General features: G+C 49.6%; 1 protein-coding gene across 6 annotated transcripts in view; it reads right to left on the bottom strand.

Moving 5' to 3' along the window:
• specc1la (sperm antigen with calponin homology and coiled-coil domains 1-like a) overlaps positions 1-24,167 on the bottom strand; it is a 364,982-nt gene that overhangs the window by 192,100 nt on the left and 148,715 nt on the right. For all 6 annotated transcript variants that reach the window (XM_078226760.1, XM_078226763.1, XM_078226764.1 and 3 more), the window contains exon 4: positions 1,207-2,837. In XM_078226760.1, the coding sequence (XP_078082886.1) occupies positions 1,207-2,837 (1,631 nt within the window). The remainder of the gene's footprint in view (positions 1-1,206; positions 2,838-24,167) is intronic.

The raw sequence follows: 24,167 nt of genomic DNA, 5'->3' as shown, positions 1-24,167 counted from the left end.
AGATTCTTGGATCGCCACAGCAGAACGGAAAAGAGTTTGAGAGGTCATGTGATATACCATCATTAAAATGAGAGTTTTGCCTTGGGCAATATCACTAGATTTTTATGATTAAACAATCTATGAGAGAGTATTGCCTGAAATGTGTTTACTTGTGGGTCTCACCAAGTAGGGAGTCTTCTGGGAGAATATTTTGCAAGACAATTTTTTATTGTGTAACAGCAATCTTGCATGCTTAAGTTTCCTTTTCTTCTTGTTAATACATCTTTTAATTTTAAAATCCCAAAAGTGTTACTGGACTTCTTTGCTGCCAAGATCAATCCAGTTATGGTCCGTAAGCCAAGTTTCCCTCTGGGATTTGGTTTTTCAGCAATGAACATCTGGGCTGTATATACACAAATCTAGTAAGAAGTTTAACAACACCAGGTTAAAGTCCAACAGGTTTATTTGGTAGCAAAAGCCACACAAGCTTTCGAAGCTCTAAGCCCCTTCTTCAGGTGAGTGGGAATTCTGTTCACAAACAGAGCTTATAAAGACACAGACTCAATTTACATGAATAATGGTTGGAATGCGAATACTTACAACTAATCAAGTCTTTAAGAAACAAAACAATGGGAGTGGAGAGAGCATCAAGACAGGCTAAAAAGATGTGTATTGTCTCCAGACAAGACAGCCAGTGAAACTCTGCAGGTCCACGCAACTGTGGGAGTTACATTGATTAGACTTGATTAGTTGTAAGTATTCGCATTCCAACCATTATTCATGTAAATTGAGTCTGTGTCTTTATAAGTTCTGTTTGTGAACAGAATTCCCACTCACCTGAAGAAGGGGCTTAGAGCTTCGAAAGCTTGTGTGGCTTTTGCTACCAAATAAACCTGTTGGACTTTAACCTGGTGTTGTTAAACTTCTTACTGTGTTTACCCCAGTCCAACGCCGGCATCTCCACATCATGACTACACAAATCTAACAGGACAAGTTAAGGAGGCTGTTAAAGGAGCATATAGGATATGTGGCTGTATAAACGGAGGTAAAGAGAACAAAAGCAAGGAAGCTCATCAGAATGTTCAAGTGTTAGATTATAAGGAGAAATATTTTGTGTTTAAAAATCTATATTGATCTACTTCACATACCAGCAAACATTTGTAGGAATCTGTTTTGGTGAATTCCCTTTTAAGTGGTATTTGTTCACTACTTTAACGCTCATCATACCTTAGCGAGGGTATCCTGTAGTTGGTTTGCATCATTGCGAGTATGGGCCAGCTCTTCCTGGAGAGTATTGTACAAGGCCTCAATTTTCTCTTTGTCCAGTCGTGTAGTCTCCAATAGTTCTTGTAAATCTGACTTGTCACTTGCATTGTGGAAAGCATACAAATCTGCAACCTTCTGTTTCTCGTGTTCTAACAGAGCCTTGAATCTGTTCAGCTCAATCTGATCATTTGCAACAGTTGCTTTATATTCTTCCAATGCTCCAGCAAGTGTTGTTTTGGCTTTTTGTTCAGACTCCATGATCCGCTCCATTTGATGGTTACGTTCTTTGAGAGCACCTATCAATTCCTGAGCATCCTTGTTGTCTTGTTCTGCCATTTTCAGGGTGTTGCTTAAATGTTGCTGCACTCCAAGAAGTTGCTCACGTTCAAAGCGTGCATTTTCAGCGAGGTCCATATACCTCTGCTCTAGCTCCATGTAGCGGCCACTTTTTACATCTTCATCTAGAACATATGAAATGTGGTGCTCATCCAGCAAGGAACGAAAATACTCATTCTGTCGACTGAAGTGCTCTAATTTATCACTTTGCTGACACAAGGAGTCCATCAGAATGACCTTTTCCTCCCCTAACCTTTCATTCTCAGAATTTAACTCCTGTGTTATCTGCTGAAGATCTGCAAGTTCCTGAAGGGTAGCTTGGAGCTCCTCTGCTGTGCTGTGCTGATTTTCTTCCATCTGATGAATGCGCTCTGTTAAACAAGCGACCGACACCTCACTTACATTCCCACTGCTCCCCTTCCTTGACCGCTCCCTACTCGGTGCACCTTCAGATTCCGATGACGATGACGGAGCATCCAATGCATCATCACTGGAAGTAAGCGGTTGGTAGACTTCACTGGATTCACTGTCCAAGTTGTCTAGAGAATTGCTGCGGTTGTCAGTTAATGTATTCTCATCCTGGCTCAGGAGGTCTTCCATAGACCCAGGTGCTGAGCCCTCCACTGAGGAAGTTAAGGTGCCTCCATCGCTCTGGTTGCCAACAGCTACCTCAGGACTTGAGGACTGAAAACCAAACAGCTTCTCTGCGGTGTCTAATTTTTGTTCCAAAGAGAAGCCAAGAGCGTTTAATCGATCTTTTAGCATTCGGTTTTCATTTTTCAGCTGATTCAGCTCATCCCGGATTGTACTGTTCTGCTCTTCCAACTGGAGAAGACTCGACTCCACATCTCTAGGCTGATGGGGTACAGCATCTTCTTTTACTTCAACCTTCTCTTCTCCCTCTCCTTCCAGCATGTCATTGCTCAGTCCCAGCTGGGCACGCATGTCTCGAAGTTCATTTCTAAGATGGAGGATCTCCATGTCCTTATTCTTAGCTAAAGCAAGGAGATCTTTTATCTTTGCTTCCAGAGCAGTTTTATCACTGATCTGCCCATCAGATTTGGACTTGCTCATTCGAGCTTCAGACTCTGCTGACATTCGGCTGCGTGAGCGTTTAGCTGCATCGTTACCTCCCTGGCCGCTAGAGGATAATTTTTTGTTTGTACTCTGTCGTGGTCGATCACGGATTTTATCTCTGTTCCAATTGATTTCTTTATTTCCTGCAGCTGCATTCCGTTTGGCTGTGGCACTCATACCTGGGTGACAAAAATTAAAAAAACTTAAAATCTCCACAAAGGACGTTACAATAACTTAACTGCTTTATCTGTTAGACTTAAATATTTTTCTCACACCCAGTTAAGTCGTTGTGAAAAAGTGACTTTTAAAAAATGTATTTATTAGTCACAAGTAGGCTTACATTAACACTGCAATGAAGCTACTGTGAAAATCCCCTCGTTGCCACACTCCAGCACCTGGGTACAAAGAGAGAACTTAGCATGGCCAATGCACCTAACCTTTGCAGACTCAAGGAGAATGTACAAATTCCACACAGACAGTGACCCAAGCCAGGACTTGAATTCGGGTCCCTGGTGCTGTGAGGCAGCAGTGCTAACCACTGTGGTGTCCCTCTCAAAACTAAAGCCATATGATAACATTTTCATTTTCAATCTCGAATAAAGGAAAAACATCTTTAAAATTACAAATAGGCATCACACTATAAACTCTACAGTTCTTCAGCACGGCACTGGTTGTCCAACAATGAAGAGCAGTGCAATGTGCTGAAACGGAGCTGACTCTGGAATAGTTTGGAAGGGGGGTACAGCAACTGCTAAGGAATGAGCGAGCACATCTTTGTGACACTCTGATGCTCTTCACACCCATTGGAATACTGGAGTGCTGTCATTATTCCAGAAACAAAGATGGCAGCCTATTTGTACATAGCTATGTCCAATAAAAGTCATCAAATAATCTGTACAATATGTCCCTGGGTTTTTTTACAGCCACAGTAAGAGTTTTAACAACACCAGGTTAAGGCCAACAGGTTTATTTGGTAGCAAATACAGCCATGCAAACAGGTAGATATGCCTCATGTAAAAGATGGTGTTGGCAACAATGTTATACTCTCTCAGTCTTGCATTGAAGAGTGCAAAGCATAGGCTGACAAGTAATGTACTGGAATGGGGTGTGAACCCATAACCTCCTGACACAGCAACAAGATGTCTACATTAAAGGGTATTTTTCAAACATATGAGATTTAAGAGATTTGCCATCATCACTCATTTTCTAACATGAAATTAGAGTGCTGACCAAAACCCATTATAATGCCCTATTCTTAAACAGAAGTACAAAGTTTGCTTGTTTTCTCCCTGGTGCTCTGTGATTCTTGCATAACAATATCCAGTACTCCAGAAATTTCCTCTCATCCCCTTATAGGAACACAGGAATTCCAAGATGAAGAAAGACTAAATTCCATTTTGTTCATCTTCTAACATCCTGCAGTTGCGTAATATAACCATAATGGAGTAGTTCATTAATCACAATGATCGATCATAATCAAGAAAGTCCATGACAAATCCAGACATGAAGCAACAAAAACCTCACAGGTGGAGAGTTTTTGGAACCATGCCTCTAAAGTCACCTGTTCCTCCCAACAACTCAACACTTAGCATGTGTCATTTTTCCAATCACCCGGACACGGTCCACGGCCCAATCAATCACCCGGACACGGTCCACAGCCCAATCACCCGGACACGGTCCACGGCCCAATCAATCACCCGGACACAGTCCACAGCCCAATCACCCGGACACGGTCCACAGCCCAATCACCCAGACACGGTCCACGGCCCAATCAATCACCCGGACACAGTCCACAGCCCAATCACCCGGACACGGTCCACGGCCCAATCAATCACCCGGACACAGTCCACAGCCCAATCACCCGGACACGGTCCACGGCCCAATAAATCACCCGGACACAGTCCACGGCCCAATCAATCACCCGGACACGGTCCACAGCCCAATCACCCGGACACGGTCCACAGCCCAATCACCCGGACACGGTCCACAGCCCAATCACCCAGACACGGTCCACGGCCCAATCAATCACCCGGACACGGTCCACGGCCCAATCAATCACCCGGACACAGTCCACGGCCCAATCAATCACCCGGACACGGTCCACGGCCCAATCAATCACCCAGACACGGTCCACAGCCCAATCAATCACCCGGACACGGTCCACGGCCCAATCAATCACCCAGACACGGTCCACGGCCCAATCACCCGGACACGGTCCACAGCCCAATCACCCAGACACGGTCCACGGCCCAATCAATCACCCGGACACGGTCCACGGCCCAATCAATCACCCGGACACAGTCCACGGCCCAATCAATCACCCGGACACAGTCCACAGCCCAATCAATCACCCGGACACAGTCCACGGCCCAATCAATCACCCGGACACGGTCCACAGCCCAATCAATCACCCGGACACGGTCCACGGCCCAATCAATCACCCGGACACAGTCCACGGCCCAATCAATCACCCGGACACGGTCCACGGCCCAATCACCCGGACACGGTCCACGGCCCAATCAATCACCCAGACACGGTCCACGGCCCAATCAATCACCCGGACACGGTCCACGGCCCAATCACCCGGACATGGTCCACAGCCCAATCAATTACCCGGACACGGTCCACGGCCCAATCAATCACCCAGACACGGTCCACAGCCCAATCAATCACCCGGACACGGTCCACGGCCCAATCACCCGGACACGGTCCACAGCCCAATCAATCACCCGGACACGGTCCACGGCCCACGGCCCAATCACCCGGACACGGTCCACAGCCCAATCAATCACCCGGACACGGTCCACGGCCCAATCAATCACCCAGACACGGTCCACAGCCCAATCAATCACCCGGACACAGTCCACAGCCCAATCACCCGGACACGGTCCACGGCCCAATCAATCACCCGGACACAGTCCACAGCCCAATCACCCGGACACGGTCCACAGCCCAATCACCCAGACACGGTCCACGGCCCAATCAATCACCCGGACACGGTCCACGGCCCAATCAATCACCCGGACACAGTCCACGGCCCAATCAATCACCCGGACACAGTCCACGGCCCCATCAATCACCCGGACACGGTCCACAGCCCAATCAATCACCCGGACACGGTCCACGGCCCAATCAATCACCCAGACACGGTCCACGGCCCAATCACCCGGACACGGTCCACAGCCCAATCACCCAGACACGGTCCACGGCCCAATCAATCACCCGGACACGGTCCACGGCCCAATCAATCACCCGGACACAGTCCACGGCCCAATCAATCACCCGGACACGGTCCACAGCCCAATCAATCACCCGGACACGGTCCACGGCCCAATCAATCACCCGGACACAGTCCACGGCCCAATCAATCACCCGGACACAGTCCACGGCCCAATCAATCACCCGGACACGGTCCACGGCCCAATCAATCACCCGGACACGGTCCACGGCCCAATCACCCGGACACGGTCCACGGCCCAATCAATCACCCAGACACGGTCCACGGCCCAATCAATCACCCGGACACGGTCCACGGCCCAATCACCCGGACACGGTCCACGGCCCAATCAATCACCCGGACACGGCCCACGGCCCAATCACCCGGACACGGTCCACGGCCCAATCACCCGGACACGGTCCACGGCCCAATCAATCACCCAGACACGGTCCACAGCCCAATCAATCACCCGGACACGGTCCACGGCCCAATCAATCACCCAGACACGGTCCACAGCCCAATCAATCACCCGGACACGGTCCACGGCCCAATCACCCGGACACGGTCCACAGCCCAATCAATCACCCGGACACGGTCCACGGCCGACGGCCCAATCACCCGGACACGGTCCACAGCCCAATCAATCACCCGGACACGGTCCACGGCCCAATCAATCACCCGGACACGGTCCACAGCCCAATCAATCACCCGGACACGGTCCACGGCCCAATCAATCACCCAGACACGGTCCACAGCCCAATCAATCACCCGGACACGGTCCACAGCCCAATCAATCACCCAGACACGGTCCACGGCCCAATCAATCACCCGGACACAGTCCACGGCCCAATCACCCGGACACGGTCCACAGCCCAATCAATCACCCAGACACGGTCCACGGCCCAATCAATCACCCAGACACGGTCCACAGCCCAATCAATCACCCGGACACAGTCCACGGCCCAATCACCCGGACACGGTCCACAGCCCAATCACCCGGACACAGTCCACAGCCCAATCAATCACCCGGACACAGTCCACGGCCCAATCACCCGGACACAGTCCACAGCCCAATCAATCACCCGGACACGGTCCACGGCCCAATCAATCACCCAGACACGGTCCACGGCCCAATCACCCGGACACGGTCCACAGCCCAATCAATCACCCAGACACGGTCCACAGCCCAATCACCCGGACACGGTCCACGGCCCAATCAATCACCCAGACACGGTCCACAGCCCAATCACCCGGACACGGTCCACGGCCCAATCAATCACCCGGACACGGTCCACGGCCCAATCAATCACCCACACACGGTCCACAGCCCAATCAATCACCCGGACACGGTCCATGGCCCAATCACCCGGACACGGTCCATGGCCCAATCAATCACCTGGACACAGTCCACGGCCCAATCACCCGGACACGGTCCACAGCCCAATCACCCGGACACGGTCCACGGCCCAATCAATCACCCGGACACAGTCCACAGCCCAATCAATCACCCGGACACAGTCCACGGCCCAATCACCCGGACACGGTCCACGGCCCAATCAATCACCCGGACACAGTCCACAGCCCAATCAATCACCCGGACACAGTCCACGGCCCAATCAATCACCCGGACACAGTCCACAGCCCAATCAATCACCCGGACACAGTCCACGGCCCAATCAATCACCCGGACACAGTCCACGGCCCAATCAATCACCCGGACACAGTCCACAGCCCAATCAATCACCCGGACACAGTCCACGGCCCAATCACCCGGACACGGTCCACGGCCCAATCAATCACCCGGACACAGTCCACAGCCCAATCAATCACCCGGACACAGTCCACGGCCCAATCAATCACCCGGACACAGTCCACAGCCCAATCAATCACCCGGACACAGTCCACGGCCCAATCAATCACCCGGACACAGTCCACGGCCCAATCAATCACCCGGACACAGTCCACGGCCCAATCAATCACCCAGACACAGTCCACAGCCCAATCAATCACCCGGACACAGTCCACGGCCCAATCACCCGGACACGGTCCACGGCCCAATCAATCACCCGGACACGGTCCACGGCCCAATCAATCACCCGGACACGGTCCACGGCCCAATCAGTCACCCGGACACAGTCCACGGCCCAATCAATCACCCGGACACAGTCCATGGCCCAATCACCCGGACACAGTCCACGGCCCAATCAATCACCTGGACACAGTCCACGGCCCAATCACCCGGACACGGTCCACGGCCCAATCAATCACCCGGACACGGTCCACGGCCCAATCAATCACCCGGACACGGTCCACAGCCCAATCAATCACCCGGACACAGTCCACGGCCCAATCACCCGGACACGGTACACCCCAATTTTTCAGACGCTGTGTCCCAATTTGATTTGATTTATTGTCACATGTATTACAGTGAAAAGTATTGTTTCTTGCGCGCTATACAGACAAAGCAGACCACACACAGACGAAAAGGAGTGAGTGCAGAATGCAGTGTTACAGTCATAAAGAAAGATCAATTTAATGCAAGGGGTCCATTCAAAAGTCTGATGGCAGCAGGGAAGAAGCTGCTTTCAACTCGGCTGATACGTGTCCTCAGACTTTGTATCCTTTTCCTGACGGAAGAAGGTGGAAAAGAGAATGTCCGGGGTGGTTTGAGTGATGGAATGGACTTCATTCACGACCTTATGTAGTTTCTTGCGGTCCTGGATAGGGCAGGAGCCATACCAAGCTGTGATACAACCGGAAAGAATGCTTTCTATGGTGCATCTGTAGAAGTTGGTGAGAGTTGTTGCAGACATGCCAAATTTCCTTAGTCTCCTGAGAAAGTGGAGGTGTTGGTGGGCTTTCTTAACTATAGCATCAGCATTGGGGGACCAGGACAGGTTCTGAGAGATCTGGATACCTAAAAACTTGAAGCTTTCGACCATTTCTACTTCGTCCCCATTGATGTAGACAGGGGCATGCCCTCCTCTACACTTCTTGAAGTCAATGACTATCTCTTTCATTTGTTGACATTGAGGGAGAGATTGTCATCACACCAGTTCACCAGATTCTCCATCTCTTCCCTGTACTGCGTTTCGTCATTGTTTGAGATCCGACCCACAATGGTGGTGTAGACAGCAAACTTGAAAATTGAGTTGGACGGGAATTTGGCCATACAGACAGGGTGTATAAGGAATATAGTAAGGGGCTGAGAATACAGCCTTGCGGAGCACCAGTGTTGAGGATGATTGTGGAGGAGGTGGTGTCGCCTATCCTTACTGACTGTGGGTTAGAAAGTCTAGGATCCAGTTGCAGAGGGGAGGAGCCAGGCCCCAGATCACGAAGTTTGGAGATGAGGGAATAAAGGTGTTAAAGCCCAAGCTGTAGTCTATGAATAGGAGTCTGACATATGTGTCTTTGTCATCTAGATGTTCCAGGGTTCAGTGTAGGGCCATGGAGATGGCGTCTGCTGTTGTGGCAATAGACGAACCGTAGTAGATCCAGGCAGTCTGGAAAGCAGGAATTGATTTGTGCCGTGACAAACCTATTGAAGCACTTCATAATGATGGATATCAGAGCCACCTGACGACAGTCATTAAGGCACGCTGCCTGGCTTTTCTTTCATACTGGGATGGTGGTCATCTTCTTGAAGTAGGTAGGGACCTCATGATCGGTGTAAAAAGAGGTTGAAGATGTCTGCAAATACCCCCGTCAGCTGGTCCGCGCAGGACCTGAGTGCTCGTCCTGGTACCCCATCCGGGCCAGTGGCTTTCTGTGGGTTGGCTTTTGAGAAGACTGCTCTGACGTCAACAATGGTGACCTCGGATACAGGTTTGTCTCAGGCTTCCTGGATGGAGGACGTGATCTCGCTGATCTCTTGCTCAAAATGGGCGTAGGATGTATTGAGCTCATCGGGGAGGGGTGCATTGGAGGCCAGCAATTTTACCTGTCCTCATCTTGTAGTTTGTTGTGTCTTGCAGACCTTGCCAGAGTTGGCGGAGTCGGTGTGGCTAGCCTGGGACTCTAGCTTGGTCCGGTACTGTCTTTTGGCATCTTTGATGGATCTCTGTCGATCCGGTCTGGTTTCCTTGCATAGGTCAGGGTCGATTTCTCACACACAGTATGTCCCAATCATCCAATCGCTCGCGCACACAGAGTCCCCCCATCGCTCGCGCACTGTGTCCCTACACCGCTCGATAACTGTGTCCCCCCATTCACACACTGTACACCCCAATTACTCTCACACTGTACGCCCCAATTACTCTCACACTGTACGCCCCAATTACTCTCACACTGTACGCCCCAATTACACTCACACTGTACGCCCCAATTACTCTCACACTGTACGCCCCAATTACTCTCACTGTACGCCCCAATTACTCTCACTGTACGCCCCAATTACTCACACACTGTACGCCCCAATTACTCACACACTGTACGCCCCAATTACTCTCACTGTACGCCCCAATTACTCTCACTGTACGCCCCAATTACTCTCACACTGTACACCCCAATTACTCTCACACTGTACGCCCCAATTACTCTCACACTGTACGTCCCAATTACTCACACTGTACGCCCCAATTACACTCACACTGTACGCCCCAATTACTCTCACACTGTACGCCCCAATTACTCTCACTGTACGCCCCAATTACTCTCACTGTACGCCCCAATTACTCACACACTGTACGCCCCAATTACTCACACACTGTACGCCCCAATTACTCTCACTGTACGCCCCAATTACTCTCACTGTACGCCCCAATTACTCTCACACTGTACACCCCAATTACTCTCACACTGTACGCCCCAATTACTCTCACACTGTACGCCCCAATTACTCTCACACTGTACGCCCCAATTACTCTCACACTGTACGCCCCAATTACTCTCACACTGTACGCCCCAATTACTCACACACTGTACGCCCCAATTACACTCACACTGTACGCCCCAATTACTCACACTGTACGCCCCAATTACTCTCTCATTGTACGCCCCAATCACTCTCACACTGTACGCCCCAATTACTCACACTGCACGCCCCAATTACTCTCACACTGTACGCCCCAATCACTCTCACACTGTACGCCCCAATTACTCACACTGTACGCCCCAATTACTCACACTGTACGCCCCAATTACTCTCACTGTACGCCCCAATTACTCTCACTGTACGCCCCAATTACTCTCACTGTACGCCCCAATTACTCTCACTGTACACCCCAATTACTCTCACTGAACGCCCCAATTACTCTCACTGAACGCCCCAATTACTCTCACTGTACACCCCAATTACTCTCACACTGTACACTCCAATTACTCTCACACTGTACACCCCAATTACTCTCACTGTACGCCCCAATTACTCTCTCACTGTACACCTCAATTACTCTCTCACTGTACACCTCAATTACTCTCACTGTACACCTCAATTACTCTCTCACTGTACACCTCAATTACTCTCTCACTGTACACCTCAATTACTCTCACTGTACACCTCAATTACTCTGTGTACACTTCAATTACTCTCTCACTGTACGCCTCAATTACTCTCACTGTACGCCCCAATTACTCTCACTGTACACCCCAATTACTCTCACTGTACACCCCAATTACTCTCACTGTACACCCCAATTACTCTCACTGTACACCCCAATTACTCTCACTGTACACCCCAATTACTCTCACACTGTACACCCCAATTACTCTCACTGTACGCCCCAATTACTCTCACACTGTACACCCCAATTACTCTCACACTGTACGCCCCAATTACTCTCACACTGTACGCCCCAATTACTCTCACACTGTACGCCCCAATTACTCTCACACTGTACGCCCCAATTACTCTCACACTGTACGCCCCAATTACTCACACACTGTACGCCCCAATTACTCTCACACTGTACGCCCCAATTACTCACACTGTACGCCCCAATTACTCTCTCACTGTACGCCCCAATCACTCTCACACTGTACGCCCCAATTACTCACACTGCACGCCCCAATTACTCTCACACTGTACGCCCCAATCACTCTCACACTGTACGCCCCAATTACTCTCACACTGTACACCCCAATTACTCACACTGTACGCCCCAATTACTCTCACTGTACGCCCCAATTACTCTCACTGTACGCCCCAATTACTCTCACTGTACGCCCCAATTACTCTCACTGTACACCCCAATTACTCTCACTGAACGCCCCAATTACTCTCACTGTACACCCCAATTACTCTCACACTGTACACTCCAATTACTCTCACACTGTACACCCCAATTACTCTCACTGTACGCCCCAATTACTCTCTCACTGTACACCTCAATTACTCTCTCACTGTACACCTCAATTACTCTCTCACTGTACACCTCAATTACTCTCTCACTGTACACCTCAATTACTCTCTCACTGTACACCTCAATTACTCTCACTGTACACCTCAATTACTCTGTGTACACTTCAATTACTCTCTCACTGTACGCCTCAATTACTCTCACTGTACGCCCCAATTACTCTCACTGTACACCCCAATTACTCTCACTGTACACCCCAATTACTCTCACTGTACACCCCAGTTACTCTCACTGTACACCCCAATTACTCTCACACTGTACACCCCAATTACTCTCACTGTACGCCCCAATTACTCTCACACTGTACACCCCAATTACTCTCACTGTATGCCCCAATTACTCTCACTGTACGCCCCAATTACTCTCTCACTGTACACCTCAATTACTCTCACACTGTACGCCCCAATTACTCTCTCACTGTACGCCCCAATTACTCTCTCATTGTACGCCCCAATTACTCTCTCACTGTACGCCCCAATTACACTCTCACTGTACGCCCCAATTACTCTCTCACTGTACGCCCCAATTACTCTCACGGTACGCCCCAATTACTCTCACTGTACGCCCCAATTACTCTCACTGTACGCCCCAATTAGTCACACTGTACGCCCCAATTACTCTCACACTGTACGCCCCAATTACTCTCACTGTATGCCCCAATTACTCACACTGTACACCCCAATTAGTCACACTGTACGCTCCAATTACTCTGCTCCTGTATATCCCAATTACTCTGCTCCTGTATAACCCAATTCCAGATTATTAATTGAATGTTAATTCTATCAGATGCCATGGTGGGATGTAAACACATGCTGTTTCTCTCTACCTCAGAGCATTACCCAGGGCCTTGGATTACTAGTCTAATGACAATACCACAGCACTCTCTTCCCCCTTTCACTAATACCTATCCTTACCTGGTCTGGCCTACAGCCTAAGAGAAACCTACTTCAGTTCACCTGCACCAATCCACCTGTTGTACCAGTTAATTCTCAGATACTTTCGACCAGTTTACTTACTCCAAGGTTTTACCCCGGTGCCTTATTTGCAAGATGGACAAAGGACAAACACAAGTAAAGGTTCAACAAGTTTATTAATAATAACACTGTTAATCCTTAAATTACCCACATAAAACAAGAGGATACCCCAGATTCAAGTATACTACCCATAAAGATGGTTTGGTTGAACTGCAGGTCCGATTCTCTGAGTCCCTCTGGTCCGTCGTCACGAAGGTGAGTCTCGATGGCAGCTTTTTCCTTCCTTCCTTCTTCGGTCAGTCTTCCGAATGGGCAAGGCCGCCTCCTTCGTCAAGTCTTCGCTCCTGTGTGTCTCAAAGTGTGTCCCTTTATCCCCCAGCCTGCTTGCCTTTCCAGAAACTTCTCTGGCTTCCGGCCAATGAGGTTCCAGGAGGGGGTTCCAATACCCAGTGGGTTTCTTTATGTCTGCCTGACAGGACACCAGGGTCCGCCCCCAGGTGTCTCATCTCCATGCTGTTGAACTTGAAGTATCTACAGGAACTCTTGGTGACAGAAAGTCTGGCCCGATCTGGGCTTCTAACAATAGGCCGGTGCATTTCAATGAGGTGCAATGATCTCCTGCTAAGTATCAGTAACGACCTTTGATGGGTGGTTGATGGGTCAGGCGCAGACACGTTTGTGTATTTGTACAATTGGCCTGCCTGAGGTTTGACTGTGTTTGATTTCAATATGCCCAATTCTTTAATTTAGGATATCCAATTTTATCAGCCTTAAAACTAGGCCCTGTTTATATCACCACACGATGTGGAGATGCCGGCGTTGGACTGGGGTAAACACAGTAAGAAGTTTAACAACACCAGGTTAAAGTCCAACAGGTTTATTTGGTAGCAAAAGCCACACAAGCTTTCGAGGCTCTGAGCCCCTTCTTCAGGTGAGTGGGAATTCTGTTCACAAACAGAACTTATAAGACACAGACTCAATTTACATGAATAATGGTTGGAATGCGAATACTTACAACTAATCCAGTCTTTAAGAAACAAAACAATGGGAGTGGAGAGAGCATCAAGACAGGCTAAAAAGATGTGTATTGTCTCCAGACAAGACAGCCAGTGAAACTCTGCAGGTCCACGCAACTGTGGGAGTTACAAATAGTGTGACATAAATTCTGATTCTAGGATCGCATGATAAAAACTCAGGAGGAAAAAAGCAGAAATATTTATGTGAAATAGTGTGACATAAACCCAATATCCCGGTTGAGGCCGTCCTTGTGTGTGCGGAACCTGATAGCCAGGTTCCGCACACACAAGGACGGCCTCAACCGGGATATTGGGTTTATGTCACACTATTTCACATAAATATTTCTGCTTTTTTCCTCCTGAGTTTTTATCATGCGATCCTAGAATCAGAATTTATGTCACACTATTTGTAACTCCCACAGTTGCGTGGACCTGCAGAGTTTCACTGGCTGTCTTGTCTGGAGACAATACACATCTTTTTAGCCTGTCTTGATGCTCTCTCCACTCCCATTGTTTTGTTTCTTAAAGACTGGATTAGTTGTAAGTATTCGCATTCCAACCATTATTCATGTAAATTGAGTCTGTGTCTTATAAGTTCTGTTTGTGAACAGAATTCCCACTCACCTGAAGAAGGGGCTCAGAGCCTCGAAAGCTTGTGTGGCTTTTGCTACCAAATAAACCTGTTGGACTTTAACCTGGTGTTGTTAAACTTCTTACTGTATATCACCACACACCTGTTGTAGGTGTACTTGTCTTATTACAGCATTGATGGATGTGATCACAGCGCAGTTGTTATGCAGACAATGTCTCACCTTCACACTGAGGAATGTGTTTTGTGACACGCCCACCCTAATATTTGGGATAGATTCAGAACCGATCCAGCAGCTCAAAACTGGACATCCATGAGGCACTACGGGCAGGAGCAAAGCTGTATTTTCCTTCACACACTCTCTTCATTCCCCAACCCTGCACTATGATCTGTATCCTCATAGTCTGTCATATCCCTTACTCTACCATTACCATCAAGACAGAGGATCAAATCTCATTCAACGAGGAGTGCAGAACAGCTTGTCAGCAACAGCACCAGGCAAACCTAAAAAATGCCAACCTGCTAAGCTGCAGCACAGGACTACACCAATTATATATACAGATATACAGGAGCTGAAGCTGAAGCAGCATTTGATTTCGGTGATTCCACAACCAACAGATCAGATCCAAGCTCTGCAGTCCTGTCCCACCTAGTCATGAATGGAAATGGACAATAAACAACTGGAGGAGGCGGCTTCACAAATATCCCCGTCCTCAACCATGCGGGAGCTCAGCACATCTGTGCAAAAATCATTCGCAACCATCTCCAGCTAGACGTGCCGAAGGGGAAATCATTTTCCTCCCAAATCTGTAGGATGAGTGCAGAATCCTGATGAAGCAAAAGCCCGCCACATTTTGAAGGCCTCAGCTGGAATACCATTGGGGCCACAGACTTTGTTGTTTTTATCCATTTGATTGCTTGCTCCAGTTCTCACTGTGATCGTGGTTCACCAGTGGATTCTACCACAGGGTACTTGGGGGTGCACGTGGACAGTATCAACTACCACTGGGATTCAGAATTGAGGAGCTATTGGAAATGCTCTTTACTGCAATGAAAGGTGGACTGTGTATCAGCGATGCATTACAGTGCTCGAGAAATTCCATCAGCAATGCCTCTGCTGATCTTCCTGGTACAATGGAGGGACTGTCGAATAAATGGTTGTGCCCCTCTTGAAGCCAGCTCCACAAGCATCCAAGCAAAACTCATGCAAAATCAACTATGTTGTACTGGACGCTATCCAGATGGCAAAAGCCGTCTCCCCTACCAGGTCCTGACTTCTCAACTCTCAAACGGCCAGCATTCCATCATAGGACAAAGAAAAAGCTACAGAAATCACCTCAATCTCTCCTTGAGGCAAGGCAGCATTAACGTTCACAACTGGGAGGAGCTTTCTACCATTTATTCAAAATGGTAATGACTCGTCCATCAAGCTTCATTTCTCTGAGTCCAAATGCCTAATGAAGTGAATTTGAAAATGAATTTGTTGCCAATGAATAAAGTGAACTTTCTACACTCTCCATCAGTGGATCACCATGCGATAAATTCTGGCCTTTGTGTTTCTGTTGAGTTGACCAGAAGTCACTGACTGAAGGATTGACCAGTAGGTTCAGCAGCAGAGTGACGTGTGCAGGAACAGAACAGGAACTGCAGCCACATGAAGCATTCAAACATTTTCTTCATGTAGTTTCATTGTTGGACCCATTTTACTTTTATAAAAAAATCTCTTCCTTCCAATCTGCTCATTCACATGGACAGTAGAATTACATGATTTTAGTATGAAATGCAATCACCTATTCTGATCCTCCAGGCCACAGGCAGACTTCAAAAGGCTTCAGGTTTGGCTCTGCTTTCTATTTCCCCTCTTAAAGGTCTCACGTCATTGCGGTGTTCTACCTGGTCCCCAGGCTGGAAGTGTATATTCACAGCAGGCTCTTTCACAAAGGTACAGCAACTGAAATCCAGTACAGTAACTCAATCTCTCCACTATTCAATTAAAAAAAGCACAAACCCAGAGAATCCTAATCTCCATTTCACTAGACACTGGAACTTAAACTATATTATAATCTCCAAGAAGAATAAACTGGCCCCCATAAAGAAAACACAATACAGCACAGGCTTCATGTGAACAAAGGTTATCTGAGAGACAACAAAACAGTGTGTGCAGGGGAGGCAATGCAGAAACGGAAGAATTCATAACCGACAATCCCTGCTCCATACTCACATGGGAGTTCAGTTAATGCCTGCTCCATATTCACATGGGAGTTTAGTTAATGCCTGCTCCATATTCACGTGGAAGTTTAGTAAATGCCTGCTCCATATTCACGTGGAAGTTTAGTTAATGCCTGCTCCATACTCACATGGGAGTTTAGTAAATGCCTGCTCCATATTCACGTGGAAGTTTAGTTAATGCCTGCTCCATACTCACATGGGAGTTTAGTAAATGCCTGCTCCATATTCACGTGGAAGTTTAGTTAATGCCTGCTCCATACTCACATGGGAGTTTAGTTAATGCCTGCTCCATATTCACGTGGAAGTTTAGTAAATGCCTGCTCCATAGAACATAGAACATAGAACATAGAACATTACAGCGCAGAACAGGCCCTTCGGCCCACGATGTTGCACCGACCAGTTAAAAAAAAAAACTGTGACCCTCCAATGCCTGCTCCATATTCACGTGGAAGTTTAGTTAATGCCTGCTCCATACTCACATGGGAGTTTAGTAAATGCCTGCTCCATATTCACGTGGAAGTTTAGTTAATGCCTGCTCCATATTCACATGGGAGTTTAGTTAATGCCTGCTCCATATTCACATGGGAGTTTAGTTAATGCCTGCTCCATATTCACATGGGAGTTTAGTTAATGCCTGCTCCATATTCACATGGGAGTTTAGTTAATGCCTGCTCCATATTCACATGGGAGTTTAGTTAATGCCTGCTCCATATTCACATGGGAGTTTAGTTAATGCCTGCTCCATATTCACATGGGAGTTTAGTTAATGCCTGCTCCATACTTACATGGGACTGTGGTAAACTACTGTTAGCTTATTGCCTGTGTGTGTGTGACATGCCTGGACACGTCCCTGCCGGCCCTGCCCGGGACTCCTTCTCCCCCCCGCCGGGTCCAGGTATAAAGATGACTGCTCCCCACCCCCTGCCTCAGTCTCTGGACCAGTTCATCGGCATGGGTGTGCTCAAAGTCTTTTGCTAATAAAAGCCTATTTGTTTTTGCATACAAACTAATCTTTGCTTGATTGATAGTGCATCAATTTTATTAACAAAACTTTTGGGATGGAGCAGATACTAAAACCCGATGGACTCGAATTGGATCCCCAAGCTGTAGGAGCCTCTAACAGCTTCGATCACTGGCTGCGCTATTTCAAAACTTTCCTCACCACCTCCGCCTCCGTCGTCCAGACCAAAACCGAAAAGCTACACGTGCTCCACGCCCGGGTAAGCGATCAAGTATTCTCGATGATTAGAGACGCTGAAACTTACAAGGATGCGATCGAACTTTTAAAAGGCCAGTACAACAAACAGTCTAATGAAATCTACGCCAGACATCTTCTGGCTACTCGCAGACAACGGCCAGGAGAATCAGGCGATCAATTCCTGCGTGTGTTGTGAGCACTTGGCAGGGCCTGCAACTGCAAGGCCGTAACAGCCACCCAAAACACTGAGGACTTAATCAGAGATGCCTATGTCACGGGTATCAGGTCAAACTATATCCGACAACGACTGCTGGAACAGGGTGGGCTGGACCTACAAAAGACTGTGGCGCTTGCTGACTCGTCAGAGGTGGCCTTCCGTAATCTCGAGGCCTACACCCCCGACCATGGGGGTGCATCGTGGACACCGCAGTCGCCGCCACCTCTGTACTCGGGAGGGCCGCAGGCCTACGCCACGTCCCACCAATGACCCGATCGCTGCAGCAGTCTCCAGAGGCCCGAAGTGCTACTTCTGCGGCCTGGGGAAGCACCCCCGACAACGCTGCCCGGCGAAGGATGAGATCTGCTCCGGGTGTGGAAAGAAGGGCCATTACATGAAGGTATGCAGGGCGAAATCGGCCTCCAAGCCCAGTAGCGCCGCGTGCGACCCACGGGGGCCGCCATCTTGGGCGCCGGTAGCCGCGTGCGAGCCGCCATCTTGGACGCCATCAGCCGCGTGTGAACCGTGCGGGCCGCTATCTTGGACGCCTTCAGTCGCGTGTGAGCCATGCGGGCCACCATCTTGGACGCCATCAGCCGCGTGTGAACCATGCGGGCCGCCATCTTGGATGCCGTCAGCCGCGTCGCAAAATCCAACGGTGGCTTCGATTACGCTGGACCAATCCAGGCCTCACCAACTCACCAGGTCCATGATGGACATCGAGGTAAACGGTCGCACTGCAAACTGTTTATTTGACTGTGGGAGTACGGAGAGCTTTATTCACCCTAACACAGTGAGTCGCTACGCCCTTTCAGTACTGCCAGTGAAGCAGACGATCTCCATGGCTTCAAAGTCCCACTCGGTGGATGTCCTCGGGTACTGCGTGGCGACCCTGACTGTACGGGGCACAGTGTACAAAAATTTCAGGCTCCTCGTGCTGCCACAACTCTGCGCTGCCGTACCCCTGGGGGTAGATTTCCCGTGTCACCTTAAGAGCGTCACCATGGAGTATAATGGGCCTTTTCCCCCGCTCTCCGTTTGCAATCAGCAGTTCTTAGATCGCCCACCGCGCACCACCTGCAGCCTCTCGACCCTTAAAGTCGCCCCTCCCTCACTGTTTGAAAAGCTCACCCCCAACTGCAAGCCCATCGCCACCAAGAGCAGACGGTACAGTGCTGGAGACAGAGTTTTTATCAGGTCCGAAGTACAACGGCTCCTAGGGGAGGGGATCATTGAGGCCAGTGCCAGCCCCTGGAGAGCCCAAGTAGGAGTTGTTAAGACTGGGGAGAAACATCGCATGGACATTGACTACAGTCAGACCATTAACCGATACACGCAGCTGGACGCGTACCCCTTCCCCGCATATCTGACATGGTTAATCAGATTGCGCAATATCGGCTGTTCTCCACCATCGACTTAAAATCTGCATACCACCAGCTCCCTATCCGCCCGGAGGACCGCCAATATACTGCCTTCGAGGCGGATGGCCGCCTCTATCACTTCCTCAGGGTCCCCTTCGGCGTCACCAACGGGGTCTCGGTTTTCCAGCGTGAGATGGACCGAATGGTAGACCAGAACGGGCTGCGGGCCACCTGGATAACGTCACCATCTGCGGCCATGATCAGCAGGACCACGACGCCAACCTCCACAAATTCCTCCACACCGCCACACTCCTAAATCTGACCTATAATAAGGAGAAGTGCATATTCCACACACACCGCCTCGCCATCCTTGGTTGTGTTGTGGAAAACGGGGTCATCAGTTCCGATCCCGACCGCATGCGTCTCCTCCTGGAACTCCCCCTCCCCACCAGCCTCAAAGCACTGAGAAGATGCCTGGGCTTCTTCTCGTATTGCGCCCAGTGGGTCTCCAATTATGCGGATAAAGCCCTCCACTCGTCAAATCCACCTCTTTTCCCCTGACGGCAGAGGTCCCCCTGGCCTTCGACCGCATCAAAGCAGACATCGTGAAGGCCACGATGCACGCGGTAGACGAATCCATCCCGTTCCAGGTGGAGAGCGATGCGTCTGACTTTGCCCTAGCCGCCACCCTTAACCAGGCGGGCAGAACCGTGGCCTTCTTCTCACGAACCCTCCAAGGCCCTGAAATTCGACACTCCTCTGTCGAAAAGGAGGCCCAAGCCATAGTGGAAGCTGTACGGCACTGGCGCCACTACTTGGCTGGTAAACAATTCACCCTACTCACGAACCAATGGTCAGTTGCATTCATGTTTAATAACACGCAGCGGGGCAAGATCAAAAATGATAAAATATTGAGGTGGAGAATCGAGCTTTCCACCTTCAATTACGACATCTTATACCGGCCCGGGAAGCTCAATGAGTCCCCAGACGCCCTGTCCCGGGGCATGTGTGCCAGCGCACAAATAGACCAATTGCAGACTCTCCACAATGACCTCTGCCACCCGGGGATCACCAGGTTTTTTCACTTCATTAAAGCCCGTAACCTGCCCTACTCCATTGAGGAAGTCAGGTCTATAACCAGACACTGCCAGGTCTGCGCAGAGTGCAAGCCGCACTTCTATCGGCCAGACAGAGCACACCTCGTAAAGGCCACCCGCCCTTTCGAATGCCTCAGCGTCGACTTCAAAGGCCCCCTCCTCTCTTCTGACCGCAACACATACTTCCTCAACGTCATTGACGAATATTCACGTTTCCCCTTCGCTATTCCCTGCCCGGATATGACCTCGGCCACGATCGTCAGGGGCCCTGCACAGCCTCATCACCCTGTTCGGTTTCCCTAGCTATATCCATAGCGACCGGGGATCCTCCTTTATGAGTGATGAGCTGCGACAGTACCTGCTCTCCAAAGGCATAGCCTCGAGTAGGACCACCAGCTACAACCCCAGGGGGAACGGACAGGTAGAGAGGGAGAACGCGACAGTCTGGAAGGCCGTTTTACTGGCTCTGAGATCTAAAGATCTTCCAGTCACCCACTGGCAAGAGGTTCTCCCTGATGCACTACACTCGATTAGATCACTCCTTTGCACAGCTACCAATGCTACCCCTCACGAAAGAATGTTTGTTTTCCCCAGAAAGTCCTCCTCGGGGACCTCACTACCGTCGTGGCTGACGTCCCCAGGCCCTGTCCTGCTCCGGAAGCACGTGAGGACCCATAAGTCGGACCCCCTGGTCGAAAGGGTCCAACACCTCCACGCCAACCCCCAATATGCCTATGTGGTGTACCGCGACGGGCGAGAAGACACAGTCTCTATTCGAGGCCTGGCACCCGCAGGTGCCCCAGGGACCACGACGACCCACATCCCCAACCCCGTATACAGCACGCCTGAGCCCCAGGAGCCGCCACCACGCACCCGACAAGCGGAAGGGACTACAGACGACTCGAGCGACTACGGCCTGACGCCTGAACCAAAACCGCGGCCACCGGAACCGACACCACAACCGGCACTATGGCAGTCGCAGCGGCAGATCAAGCCCCCAGAGAGACTAAATTTGTAATTCTGTAAATATCGTTCCACCCACCTCACCCCCGCCGGACTCTTTTTTTAAAAACAGGGGGTGAATGTGGTAAACCACTGTTAGCTTATTGCCTGTGTGTGTGTGACATGCCTGGACATGCCCCTGCCGGCCCTGCCTGGGACTCCTCCCCCCCCGGGTCCAGGTATAAAGGTGACTGCTGCCCACCTCCTGCCTCAGTCTCTGGACCAGTTCATCAGCATGGGTGTGCTCCAAGTCTTTTGCTAATAAAAGCCTATTTGTTCTTGCATACAAACCAGTCTTTGCTTGATTGATAGTGCATCAGGGAGTTTAGTTAATAGAACAGTACAGCACAGTACAGGCCCTTCGGCCCACGATGTTGTGCCGAACCTTTTCCAAAACCAAGATCAAGCTATCCCACTTCCTATCATTCTAGTGTGCTCCATGTGCCTATCCAATAACCACTTGAAAGTTCCTAAAGTGTCCGACTCCACTATCACAGCAGGCAGTCCATTCCATACCCCAACCACTCTCGGAGTAAAGAACCTACCTCGTACATCCCTCCTATATCTTCCACCACGAACCTTATAGTTATGCCCCCTAGTAACAGCTACATCCACCCGAGGAAATAGTCTCTGAACGTCCACTCTATCCATCCCCCTCATCATCTTATAAACCTCTATTAAGTCGCCTCTCAACCTCCTCCGCCTAAAGAGAAAAGCCCTAGCTCCCTCAACCTTTCCTCATAAGACCTACCCTCCAAACTAGGCAGCATCCGGGTAAATCTCCTTTGCACTCTTTCCAGTGCTTCCACATCCTTCTTATAGTGAGTTGACCAGAACTGCACACAATATTCCAAATGTGGTCTCACCAAGGTCCTGTACAGTTGCAGCATAACCCCACGGCTTAAACTCAAACCCCCTGTTAATAAACACTAACACACTATAGGCCTTCTTCACAGCTCTATCCACTTGAGTGGCAACCTTCAGAAATCTGTGGATATGAACCCCAAGATCTCCCTGTTCCTCCACATTCCTCAGAACCCTACCTTTGACCCTGTAATCCGCATTCAAATTTGTCCTACCAAAATGAATCACCTCCCATTTATCAGGGTTAAACTCCATCTGCCATTTTTCGGCCCAGCTCTGCATCCTATCAATGTCTCTTTGCAGCCTACAACAGTCCTCCATCTCATCCACTACTCCACCAATCTTGGTGTCATCAGCAAATTTACTGACCCACCCTTCAGCCCCCTCCTCCAAGTCATTTATAAAAATCACAAATAGCAGAGGACCCAGCACTGATCCTTGTGGTACACCGCTGGTAACTGGTCTCCAGTCTGAAAATTTTCCATCCACCACCATCCTCTGTCTTCTATGAGATAGCCAGTTACTTATCCAATCGGCCAAATTTCCCTCTATCCCACACCTCCTTACTTTCTTCATGAGCCGACCATGGGGGACCTTATCAAACGCCTTACTAAAATCCATGTATATGACATCAACTGCTCTACCTTCATCGACACACTTGGTTACCTCCTCAAAAAATTCAATCAAATTTGTGAGGCAAGACCTTCACGAATCCGTGTTGACTATCCCGGATTAAGCTGCATCTTTCTAAATAGTCGTAAATTCTATCCCGGAGGACCTTTTCCATTAACTTACTGACCACCGAAGTAAGACTAACCGGCCTATAATTACCAGGGTCATTCCTATTTCCTTTCTTGAACAGAGGAACAACATTCACCACTCTCCAGTCCTCTGGCACTATCCCCGTGGACAGTGAGGACCCAAAGATCAAAGCCAAAGGCTCTGCAATCTCATCCCTTGCCTCCCAAAGAATCCTAGGATATATCTCATCTGGCCCAGGGGACTTATCGACCTTCACGTTTTTCAAAATTGCTGATACACCTTCCCTCAGAACATCTGCCTCCTCCAGCCTATATCACACTCTCATCCTCAAAAACATGGCCCCTCTCCTTGGTGAACACTGAAGAAACGTATTCATTCATCGCCTCTCCGATCTCTTCTGACTCCATGCACAAGTTCCCACTACTGTCCTTGACCGGCCCTAACCTCACCCTGGTCATTCTTTTATTTCTCACATAAGAGTAAAAAGCCTTGGGGTTTTCCTTGATCCGACCCGCCAAGGACTTCTCATGCCCCCTCCTAGCTCTCCTAAGCCCTTTTTTCAGCTCATTCCTTGCTAACTTGTAACCCTCAATGGACCCAACTGCACCTTGTTTTCTCATCCTT

Source organism: Mustelus asterias, chromosome 13 (assembly GCF_964213995.1).
Source record: "Mustelus asterias chromosome 13, sMusAst1.hap1.1, whole genome shotgun sequence".
NCBI classification, from domain to species: Eukaryota; Metazoa; Chordata; class Chondrichthyes; order Carcharhiniformes; family Triakidae; genus Mustelus; species Mustelus asterias.
The sequence above is the reverse complement of the archived record's forward strand: the minus strand, read 5'-3'. Positions and strand labels throughout refer to the sequence as shown.